The 12738-nt window shown below is 38.6% G+C and overlaps 1 protein-coding gene across 4 annotated transcripts in view; it reads right to left on the bottom strand.

The window, feature by feature from the left end:
• The window catches only part of FOCAD (focadhesin), a 381374-nt gene that overhangs the window by 99472 nt on the left and 269164 nt on the right, over positions 1 to 12738 (bottom strand). For all 4 annotated transcript variants that reach the window (XM_002708074.6, XM_017340978.4, XM_017340982.4 and 1 more), the window contains 3 exons: positions 11769 to 11892; positions 6154 to 6339; positions 3558 to 3679 (listed from right to left, as the gene is read on the bottom strand). In XM_002708074.6, coding sequence (XP_002708120.1) covers positions 3558 to 3679; positions 6154 to 6339; positions 11769 to 11892 — 432 coding nt within the window. The remainder of the gene's footprint in view (positions 1 to 3557; positions 3680 to 6153; positions 6340 to 11768; positions 11893 to 12738) is intronic.

Below are 12738 nucleotides of genomic sequence, written 5' to 3'. Positions count from 1 at the left end.
ACAGCCATCATCCTTTTGAATGGGGAGAAATTGGAAGCATTCCCATTAAGATCTAGAACCAGACAATGATGCCACTCTCACCACTGCTATTCAATATTGCCCTGGAAGTTTTATCCAGAGCCATAAAGCAAGCAAAAGAAATCAAAGGGATAAATTTGAAAAAGAGAGTCAAACTATCCCTATTTGCAGATGACACAATTCTAAATATAGGGGATTCAAAAGACTCCACTGAGAGATTATTGCAACTCATAGAAGAGTTTGGTAAAGTGGCAGGATATAAAATTAACACACAAAAACTAATAGCTTTTGTATACCAGACAATGCTATGCCTGAGAAAGAACTTCTGGGATCAATCCCATTAACAATAGCTACAAAAAAATTAAATGTCTTGGAACAAATTTAACCAAGGATGTCAAAGAGCTCTACGATGAGAATTATAAAACATAAAAGAAAGAAGTAGAAGATACCAAAAATGGGAAAATCTTCTGTGTTCATGGATTAGAAGAATCAATATCATCAACATGTCCATAGTACCAAGAGCAATCTAGGGATTCAATCAAAATACCAACAACATTCTTCTCAGAACTAGAAACATCAATGCTAAAATTATATGCAATTACAAGAGACCACCAAAGAGCTAAAGCAATCTTAACCAAGGAAAACAGTGCTGGAGGCATTATAATACCAGATTTCAAGACATGGTGCAGAACTATAATCAAAACAGCGTGGTGATGGCACAAAAACAGACATGTAGACCAATGGAACAGAATAGAACCTCCAGAAATCAATCCACACATCTGCAACCATCTAATCTTTTATAAAGGAACTAAAATCAATTCCTGCAATAAGAACAGTCTGTTCAACAAATGGGCATGGGAAAATTGGATTACTACATGCAGAAGTATGAAACAAGATCCCTACTTCAAACCTTCTACAATAATCAACTCAAAATGAATCAAGGACTTAATACCATCAAATTACTAGAGAACACTTGAAACTCCTCAAGATATTGTCACAGGAAAAGACTTCTTGGAAAAACTCCCAGAAGTACAGGCAATCAAAGGAAAAACAGACAAGAGATTATATCAAACTAAGAAGCTTCTGCACTACAAAGGATACACTTAGCAGAGTGAACAGGACACCAACAGAATGGGAGAAAATATTTGCAAACTGTGATACTGATAAAGGGTTAATATCAAGAATCTATAAAGAGGCCAGCGCCGCGGCTCACTAGGCTAATCCTCCGCCTTGCAGTGCCGGCACACCAGGTTCTAGTCCCGGTTGGGGCGCCGGATTCTGTCCCGGTTGCCCCTCTTCCAGGCCAGCTCTTTGCTGTGGCCAGGGAGTGCAGTGGAGGATGGCCCAAGTGCTTGGGCCCTGCACCCCATGGGAGACCAGGAAAAGTACTTGGCTCCTGCCATCGGATCAGCGTGGTGCGCCGGCCGCAGTGCGGCGGCCATTGGAGGGTGAACCAACGGCAAAAGGAAGACCTTTCTCTCTGTCTCTCTCTCTCTCACTGTCCACTCTGCCTGTCAAAAAAAAAAAAAAAAATCTATAAAGAGATCAAGAAACTCAACAACATCAAAAAAATCCAGTTAATAAATGGGCAACAGATTTTGCACGTATTCTCAAAAGAGATAATTTAATGGTAATAGAGACATGAAAAAATACTCAGGATCACTAGCCACCAGGGAAATGCAAATCAAAACTATAATGAGGTTTCACCTCAACCCAGTTAGAATGGCTCTCATACAAAAAATCAACAAATAATAAATGCTGGCAAGGATGTGGGGTAAAATTACCTTAATACACTTTGGTGAGAATGTAAACTAGTACAGCCATTGTGAAAGGCAGCATGAAGATACCTCAGAAATCTCAATAGAGACCTAACATATAACCTAGCAATCCCACTCCTGAAAATTTACCCATGCCAAATGAAATCAGAATCTTTTTTTAAATTTTTTATTTTTTGACAGGCAGAGTGGACAGTGAGAGAGAGAGACAGAGAGAAAGGTCTTCCTTTGCCATTGGTTCACCCTCCAATGGCCGCCGCAGCCAGCACGCTGCAGCTGGCGCACCGCGCTGATCCAAAGCCAGGAGCCAGGTGCTTCTCCTGGTCCTCATGGGGTGCAGGGCCCAAGCACTTGGGCCATCCTCCACTGAACTCCAGGGCCGCAGCAGAGAGCTGGACTGGAAGAGGAGCAACCGGGACAGAATCTGGCGCCCCGACTGGGACTAGAACCCTGGGTTGGCCGGCACCACAGGCAGAGGATTAGACTATTGAGCCATGGCACCGGCCATGAAATGAGAATCTTAAGAGTTATCTGTGCCCCCCTGTTCATTGAAGCTCAATTTACAATAGCTAAGATATGGAATCAACCCAAATGTTCAACTGATCAATGGATAAAGCAAATATGGTGTACATACACTACGGAGTACTACTCAGCTATTAAAAACAAAGAAAGAAATCCCGTCTTTTGCAATAAGATGGACACAACTGGATACCATTACACTAAGTGAAATAAGCCAATCCCAAAAAAGATGAATACCATGTTTTCCCTGATGTATGGTAACTAATAGAGTACCAAAAAATATTATGTATATAAGTGAAAATTGAGATCTGATGATTGCTTACAACCCTTGTCTCTACTGTTGAGAAATAGTGTTTTTTTCTTCTTAATATTTGTTGAATTCATTACTTAGTGTAGGGTTAATGTTTTTAGTATAAAATAAGCTGAAAGAAGATGAAATGTGTTCATCTTAAAAAAAGTAAACTAAAATAATAAAACACTTTCATTTACTGTTAATTTCAAATACAAGGAAAATATAAATACTGATGCCCAAGACCCTTGCAATGAATTAGAAGTAAAAATAGGCAACATTCTTTAAATAATGAATTGATATTTATCCTAGAAAACAGAAGATAAACTTTGATGAAAGAAACCAAATTTCTAGGCTACTCTCTAATAATTATTCTAGGCAGTAGGGAACCATGGCAATTTATTTCAGAAATACATCAATATTTTAGTATATAGGGGCCAGTTTGTGGTACAGCAGGTTATGCTGTCACTTGCAATGCTAGCATCCTATATGTACACTGGTTCAAGTTCTAGCTGTTACACTTACAATTCAACACCCTGTTAATGCACCTGAGAAAGCAGCAGAAAACAGTCTAAGTGTTTGGGACTCTGCCATCCATGTGGGAGACCTGGATGGAGTTCCAGGCTCCTGGCTTCAGCCCAGCCCAGCCTATTCCTTCCACTGCAGCCATTTGGAGTGAACTTGCGCACAAAAGAACTCATTCTCTCTGTGTGTCTTTCTCTGTCTCTCCCTCTTTCTCTGTAACTCTGCCTTTCAAATAAATAAATAAAATCATTTAAAAATTATTATAAAATATTTTAGTAGCTGGTTAGATCTGATATTTTGGTTATCTTTAAAAGAAATATCTTAATTATGATAAAAACTATTTCCAAAAATATTATTCAATAAACATAAAACAAAAGAAAGATACCTTTAAACACAAATAAGAGGGCATTGGGATATAAGAAGGCACCTACCTCATGTACAAGAGCGAGAGATGTCTGCTTGAAACTTCGCCCTCTACTGGCCATCAGTCGATTCAATGGTTTGCCATCTTTACTCTGGTACATTGAAATATCATAGCAAAGCAACATACCACCTTTAAAACAAAGTAAACTTATGCAAACATTTCTTATGACAAAAGTTCATCAATTTATTCTTAGTAACCTATAATTAATCCTGATAGATTTACAATGAAATGATAATTTGCTAAAGAAATTATTTTTGACTACTGGTATTCAGGGAAAGGAAAAAATAGAAGAGAAAAAAAATCACCATTTAAAATATCACTCGTTTATATGTTACTTATAAGTAAATAAGTATAATTATAAGTATAGATATATAAATAAATTAGCAAATTTAAAACTGCTGGCTTAAGTTTTTGTGAATTGCTTATTCTAGACAGATTTTTTTAAATAAATTTAAATTACAAAGAAAAGCTTTGCATATGTTAATCTTCATAACATTTCTGAGCATCTCTTACTGAAGTATGATACAAGAGAAAAGCACAGCTACCATTAAGTATATAACAATGTATTTTTATACACTGAACACACACTTAACTAGCACACAAGAAACAACACATTATCAAAATCTCAGAACTTCCTCTTATCTCCTTACAGTCACACTCACTCTACAGAAAAGGCAGTTTAACTTCTGGCTACCATTTTGCTTATTTTATTACCATAAATTTTTTATTAAAATAAATATATATTAAAATTATTATGTAGTTCTAAAATATATATAATTTTAGTAAATTTTCTATGGTTAAAAGAAGATGAAGTATCATTGCAAGGTTCAATGTTCTAAATGAAAATGAAGTAGTTTGTTCATGGTATTGTTCATATATTTTATAGTTATTGGATTTTTGTCTGGTTACTCTGCCAAATATTGAAAATGACCTTCAATAATTCCAACATTATTGTGTATACTTTCTCTTCTATTTCAGATTATTGAAATATATTTTGAAGCTATGTCATTTCATGCACAGCAATTAGAACGATGATCGATGATGCTTTCCTAGTGGAAAGACTTTTTTTTTTTTTTTTTTTTTTTGGTCAGGCAGAGTTAGACAGTGAGAGAGAGAGAGACAGAGAGAGAGAGAGACAGAGAGAGAGAGAGACAGAGAGAAAGGTCTTCCTTTTCTGCTGGTTCACCCCCCCAAATGGCCGCTACAGCCAGCGCTGCGCCGATCCAAAACCAAGAGCCAGGTGCTTCCTCCTGGTCTCCCATGCGGGTGCAGGGCCCAAGCACCTGGGCCATCCTCCACTGCCTTGCCGGGCCACAGCAAAGCGCTGGACTGGAAGAGGAGCAACCGGGACAGAATCTGGTGCCCCAACCAGGACTAGAACCTGGGGTGCCGGAGCTGCAGGCGGAGGATTAGCCAAGTGAGCTGCAGCACCGGCCAAGACTTCTTTATCTTCATGAAATGTCCCCTTTATTTCTATTGTTTTCCTATATCTAGTACTTTTTCATTATGTGTTAGACAGTATATGAAAAAAGTATAGACACTTTAAATAATGTAGTTGTATATCAGAGAGTAGATTCTTGTCTCTTCTGTAAGATAGACTGAGTCAAAGACTGATCATCTCAACCAAATTAGAAACTGGTCTGGGTTAAGCTTGACTACCATCTTGGTAAACCTCGGTCTACCTCTGGTTCACTCCTGTTCTTAGGGACAACATCTCCCCATCCTTCCACTGGGTCTTTCATTCCTCAGTCAAGGAACATCATGAGACATTTAAGTCTGTACTCAGAAGTTTTCAACTTAGCTCCTTAGCCTCTCATCCAATAAAGCTTCAAATATGACAATTACCTTCAGAGAGAAACAGGCTGTAAATTTAGTGTTTTCTCACTCCAGTACCACATGAATGCCAAGACCTCTGTTGGTTTTTCCACCTCCTACACCAGTGTTTTGCTAAGGTTGAGCCTGAATGCTCACCATGTGGCCAGTATTAGCAAGTGCACCCAGGAGAGAGCAGCTGTAGATCTTCAGCATAAGTTCGCCACTCTCTCTAGGGCTTTATCTCTTATGTGCTTTGTTTCCAAGCTCATTCTAGTCAGTGTGTTTCTGCTAAGCACCACAAGACAGGAGAATTCATTTGCCTTTCAGAATCTTTAATAAGCCTGGATCTTTAGCTTTTGGTACAAGTTCAAAATTCAGAAACTGCCCAATGAGGAAAATCTCTAATTTTTCACCATAGTCCCATTCAACCACTAAGAATTCCACTTGCTTCTCTTTCCTCCATCAGGCCAGGCCTTTGCCTGTGCTAACCTCCAATCTTCATGTACAAGCAAAAATCAATGAATCTCCTTCAAGCGGAGTAAAAAAAAAAAAAAAAACAGTTCTAAAATATTCTGCCTACTCTAGACTTGGAGTTCATCTATTTGTCTTTGCTTCTACAGTTACAAGGTATTTTGAAATATAATTATTAATTTTTGTAGTGTGCACCTGTGTCTAAATGAATGACAGCAGCAACAATGCCCTGCCATGACTTATTATGTACTACCTGGAATTGAAAGTTGAATCATTACATTAAAAACCTATATCTTGATATTTTGCACTATTCTTACCTGCAAGGCCAGGTTTCAATCCTGGTTGCTTGTTTGTGTCATACATTTTCAATATAAAATTGGGGATTCCTGCCACAGTCTTTCCTTGGTCTGAGCGGACACCTCCTTTTAATGCCGAGTGATAAATGCCACGGGGCATATTCACCATTTCTTGCTTCACAAGCGATGTAAAAAACTCCTCCAAAGCTGAAAGACAATAAAAGGAGAAAAGATAAAGTATGTCACATGAGAAATTCATATAAAAACATAAAAATAACTTACATAAACTTCACACAATAAAAAGAAAATTCTAGATTCCCTTCCCTTTCTTCATTTCCCCTAATTAGAACACATATGTAGTTGCTCAAATTTAAAACTGTTGGAGTTGGGTACCAGCATTCTGGTATAGCAGGTAAAGCCACTACCTGAGATGCTAGCATCCCATACGGGTGCCAGATCATGTCCCAACTGCTCCACTTCTAATCCAGCTTCCTGCAAATGGCCTAGGAGAAGCAGCAAATGGCTCATGTGTTTGGGCCCCTGCCACCCATGTGGGAGACCTAGATGAAGTTCCTGACTCCTGCCTTCAGCCTGGGCCAGCTGTAGCCGTTGCCACCACCTGGGAGTCAAACTGCAGCTGTAAGTTCTCTCTCTCTGCAACTCTGACTTACAAATAAATAAATATTTGTTTAAAAAAAGTAGGAATAACTATTCATGTTCCTCTTACTTCTTCCATGAAATCCATTAGCAAATCCTTTTGATTTCACCTTCAAAATATATCCTAAACCCGTTTTTCTCCATTGTTACTGCAACTTGTCTACTTACCAACTTCTCTCTTCTTCATATACACTAATGTAAAAACTTGTTTGCTGGTTTCTTTTCCTTACAGAACCACCCCTAGAAAGCTTCATCTATCTCAAAACCAGAATTTTGCCATTCCTTTCCCCAAAAAATCACTGTGGTTTTGTTTTTTGTGTTTTTGTTTTACTGTACACATAATAATATCAGAATTTCAGGCTATATGGCCACTTTCCATTCCTCAAAAACAGAGTTGATATCCAAGTCAGAACCACTGCACTTATTCATCCTTCTACATGGAACACATTAGTCTCTGATTTTCATTTGACTGGATCCCTCTTGTCATTTAGGTGTTTTCAGTATCTTTCACAACTATCCATCATTCCCTAACATTAATAGCATAATTATGTAAGTAGGAAATACTTGTTCATTATGTCTTCACTTCTGTCTCTGCTATTTAAGTCCAGGGTGAGGAATGTCTGGCCTGCAGGCCAAATAAGACCCACAAAATCATTTGGTCTGGCAACCACAAATGGGGCTCAAAATTCAATATATCTAGAGCAGGCTAATTGTTAAGCTGATAATTTTGTATGGGCCACAAATGTTGTTATAAATATCCAATGGCCCTTGGCAGAAAAAAGGTTCCCCCACCACTGATAAGCCCAAGATCTTTATTGTTTGGCATTTTGCTTCTTAAAAACAACACAGAAATGTGGGAACAGAAGACAAAAGGATGCCCAAATAAAATATTTGCTAACTAGGTCTATATTTAAGTGTTATTTTCCTAGGTGCCACTACAGGTTGCCCAATATAGAAACAAAACAAAAACAAACAAAACAAATCAAATTAAGTCTAAAAAAATTGAATGAAGCAGAAAACAAGAAGGAAACCACTAAATGCGCCTGTTTTAGGAACAAAACCAAGTATCTGCCTCCTTATTACTCTGGAATTTCTTTTCCTTTTTTTTTTTTTTTTTTTTTTTTTTGGACAGGCAGAGTGGACAGTGAGAGAGAGAGACAGAGACAAAGGTCTTCCTTTGCTGTTGGTTTACCCTCCAATGGCTGCCGCGGCCAGCGCGCTCTGGCCAGTGCACCGTGCTGATCTGATGGCAGGAGCCAGGTACTTATCCTGGTCTCCCATGGGGTGCAGGGCCCAATTACTTAGGCCATCCTCCACTGCACTCCCTGGCCACAGCAGAGAGCTGGCCTGGAAGAGGGGCAACCGGGACAGAATCTGGTGCCCCGACAGGGACTAGAACCCAGTGTGCCAGGGCCACAAGGCGGAGGAGTGAGCCGTGGCGCCGGCCTACTCTGGAATTTCATTCTGAACAAGTTCATCTGAAGCCTCCTTTAAGTAACCATGATTAAATTAAAGGCAGTGAGTGCACTGTGCACTAACTTTCCATGCAGGGCTTTTGTCTCCAAAGAGTTGTATCATGAGACTTAATAATAAAACTTGTTCTCAAGAATCACTTCCATTTAGTGTATTAAATGAAGGATATTATTACATCTCACAAGTTATAGTTATGTGTGAGAGCTCATAAAATATGTATCATCCTTGGGTTCTTCTTTAAAGACAATTAAGTTTATAAAAGGAAATAAGGGGGAGGAAGGAAGGGAAAAGAGGAAGGGGGATAAAAAGCTAAATCACCTACAAGAAGCAATAACATAGAACAGCCCTTGTATAGACTGTTGAGAAACAGTTCTTTTAGTATTTTATTCCATTTTTTTTCTGTTTCTTTTTTTTGGTCAGATTAAACGGGAGAGGGAGGAGGAAGGGGGAGAGTGGGTGAAAGGGCAGGCACAGTAGCAACAATTACTATGTTCCTAATGTAGCATTTATGAGACACATACAAATAAAAAATAATTTAAAAAAATTTGGAGTTAGATTTCTAAAATGTCTGCTGACCAACCACCTTAGGCTATTCTTAATCATTTTAAAAAGTTCACTGAAATAATCTTAGAAGATTTATCAATGAAGATATTAAAATCAGTTCACATATCAGTTTTTAAACTATAAAATATCAAAAATAAAGTTATTTTCTAAATTAAAAATTAAAATGGCTACATAATAATATAACTTGGTTTGTGTTTAATGTATTTCACTGTTAATATTTCTGGTGCCATTACAGATAACTTTTCTTTTTTTTTATATAAAGATTTATTTTATTTATTTGAAAGACAGAGTTACAGAGAGAGGTAGAGACAAAGGGAGAGGTCTTCCATCTACTGGTTCACTCCTCAGATGGCTGCAAGAGCCAGGACTGGACCAGGTCAGAGTTGTGAGCCAGAAATGCTATCTAAGTCTCCTACATGTGTGGCATGTACCCAATTACTTTAGCCATCACTGCTGCCTCCAGTGACTGATAATTAGGCAGGAGTCTAGAATCAGGTATCAAAGCCAGGTACCCAATATGATACAACTGTTAGGTTCATTCTCCACCCATCAAAAGGACTTTTAACAATAACATCATTTTAGGATACAGCAGGAATGTTTTCCTTCTCTGCATCACTATTCACTTCAGGGAGATTTTAGACTCCAAAGAGCTATGAGTCAGGGAGTGGAGAAAAACAGAAGAGAGGAATAATGAACAAGTCTTTGAGCCTTGTTCTAAAGATCAGGAGAAAAGAAAAAGTGAATTCTTTGCCCCTTTTATATGCTCAGTTTTCTCTAAAGAAAAGTAGCAAAGATTTTGGTACAGGAGCTTTTGTTAGAAATAAACATATGCATTTAGTTGAATTTCCCAGAAATCTTATGTGGGATGAAACCAAGGGAAAAGAATTTCCAACATCACAGGCTAGTGTGATCATGACTGAGGAAATAAAGAGATATTTCTTGTTTTCACTGGACTTCATTCTCAGAAATTGATATTTTACATTCAGGAATATTCAAAGTGGAATTGGAACAGAACATAGTGAAATGCTGGCTATTACTGAAAAGCTATTTAGACACAAGGGATCACCCTGGGAATTTTAAATATTTTTTATTAATCAGAAAATGAAATTTAAAAATAATGTAAATTCCCAGAGTCCACAAATAAAGTTCTCAGATGCAACCATCTACTGTTTCTTGGATAGGGCATATAGTAAAAGGGCAGATGAGTGTTTCTAAACATGACACTCAGATAGAATGATTAGTACATGTATATACTGAATGATTTTTTTTTTGACAGGTAGAGATATAGACAGAGAGACAGAGAGAAAGGTCTTCCTTCCATTGGTTCACCCCGAAATGGCCACCAAGGCTGGTGCTGCGCGGATCCAAAGAAAGGAGCCAGGTGCTTCCTCCTGGTCTCCCATGCGGGTGCAGGGCCCAAGCACTTGGGCCATCCTCCACCACCTTCCTGGACCACAGCAGACAGCTGGACTGGAAGAGGAGCAACCGGGACAGAACCAGCACCCATTTGGGATGCTGGCGCTGCAGGAGGAAGATTAACCAACCAAGTGAGCCACGGTGCTGGCCCCCTGAATGATTTTTTTTTCTTTTTTGACAGGCAGAGTGGACAGTGAGAGAGACAGAAAGAAAGGTCTTCCTTTTGCCGTTGGTTCACCCTCCAATGGCTGCCGCGGCCAGCGCGCTGCGGCCGGCGCACCGTGCTGATCCGATGGCAGGAGCCAGGTACTTATCCTGGTCTCCCATGAGGTGCAGGGCCCAAGCACCTGGGCCATCCTCCACTGCACTCCCTGGCCACAGCAGAGAGCTGGCTTGGAAGAGGGGCAACCGGGACAGGATCTGGCACCCCGACCGGGACTAGAACCCAGTGTGCCGGCACCGCAAGGCGGAGGATTAGCCTAGTGAGCCGCGGTGCTGGCCTGGAACTTAAGGTTTTAAAAAATCATTCAGGGCCGGCGCCGCAGCTCACTAGGCTAATCCTCCGCCTAGCGGCGCCAGCACACCGGGTTCTAGTCCCAGTTGGGGCGCCGGATTCTGTCCCGGTTGCCCCTCTTCCAGGCCAGCTCTCTGCTGTGGCCAGGGAGTGCAGTGGAGGATGGCCCAGGTGCTTGGGCCCTGCACCCCATGGGAGACCAGGAAAAGCACCTGGCTCCTGGCTCCTGCCATCGGATCAGCGCGGTGCGCAGGCCGCAGCGCGCCGGCCGCGGCGGCCATTGGAGGGTGAACCAACGGCAAAGGAAGACCTTTCTCTCTGTCTCTCTCTCTCACTGTCCACTCTGCCTGTCAAAAAATTAAAAAAAAAAAAAACCTTAAGTTCCTATAAACTTTATATTAAAACTAAATGACCCTACAAGCTTATTCATTTTTTAAAAGATTTAACTTAGAGTTCTAAGACATCACTAAAAATCCTAAAGAAAGAAGAGGGTATGGTGGGAAGAATCACTATATTCATAAAGTTGTATTTATGAAATGTGTGAAGTTTGTATTCCTTAAATAAAAGGTTTGTGGGGGAAAAAACAAGAAGACAAAGAATAAATTTATAATGATGGAACTACCCAGTAAATCTCTGACTAGTCTAATGATCTTTTTCACTTAGTTTGTGTAATGAAGAAGCGTTAATTAAACTAGTGACCTAGGGAGTCCCATTGCAAATTTGTCTTCCGGAATAAATTTAGCTTTTGAAATGAATTTTAATTATCAATGAAAATGATTGTTTAAACTAATTTTCCAGCTCAATTTTACTTGAGTTTAACATTTCTATGGTATGTTTTGAACACTGTAAATACCTGAAATAATTAAAAAAAAAAAGCCTGGTGCATTTAGCATTCAATTACAAAGTAAGTATCTAGGATTAAAGGAAATTATAGTATCTACACTAACAAAAGAATACAGAAAGGCAAAATAACTGAAAAATTCTAGCTTGCCCATCATCAAATAGTAGTCACCTGGCAAAACCAAAGGAGCAGTGATTGACAACAGTTTAAGATAGCAAAAGCCAGGAACTGAAAGATCTACTTCCTCCTCATCTTCTTCATCTAATTCATCAGGAACAGGGATTTCTGGTCTTATCTGAAATGACAAATTTAAGATTTTAGAGAGAATGATTTTAAAACATTATACAGAACTTTCTCTTTGTGCTTTCATCTCAGAATTAAAGACTCCATTACTCTGTAATGTCAAACATATTAAGATTTATTTTAAAATATCTATTCATTTTCCAGTTTAATTAAATGGTAAACTCTGGTCATCTTATTATGTATAATCTTGAACCCATTTAATGAACTACTGGTAATACAATAAGAAAATCATCATAAACCAACATAACCAATGATTATTATAGAAAGCTAATAAAGTTCTACACCATCCAACAATAAAAGGCAAATACTGATAAATTCATTATATTGAACTTCTATGACTTATAATTAAATATTTCTATTGTATGAATCTTTTTTAAAATTTATGATTCAACCATGTCAATATAAAAGTTAAAATCTTCCAATAGAATATAGATATCAGAAAATGAGAGAATTCTTTCATTGACTTTTCTCTGAAACCTGCCAGTTTGTTGCTATAGAATACAAAACACTAAAATCTGTAATTGGTAGCTATACTTTATTGTATCTAATTTGCATTTTGAAGATTTTGTGGCTGCTCTGTCATTAGTTAGGTTTGTTTGAAACACAAATAAAAAATGGAAAAGAGTTACCACTATTGTAGTTTCTACAAGATATAATTGGTAAGCAATTAATTAAATTTTTAATACTTTCAATGACATACCATCATAATGCCCACATAGAGATAATTAAGCATTGGGGGAGGAAATCAAAATATGTAAAAGTGGTTGCTATAACCATAAAGTGCCAGCACCCAGTCATTACCATTAGCCTGTCTCCCGGAGTTATTTTTAGAAATAAT

The sequence above is a fragment of the Oryctolagus cuniculus genome, chromosome 1 (assembly GCF_051225735.1).
Source record: "Oryctolagus cuniculus isolate XC-2025 breed Fujian yellow rabbit chromosome 1, ASM5122573v1, whole genome shotgun sequence".
Classification (NCBI taxonomy): Eukaryota; Metazoa; Chordata; class Mammalia; order Lagomorpha; family Leporidae; genus Oryctolagus; species Oryctolagus cuniculus.
Note: the sequence above shows the minus strand (reverse complement) of the source record. Positions and strands in the feature narration are given on the sequence as shown.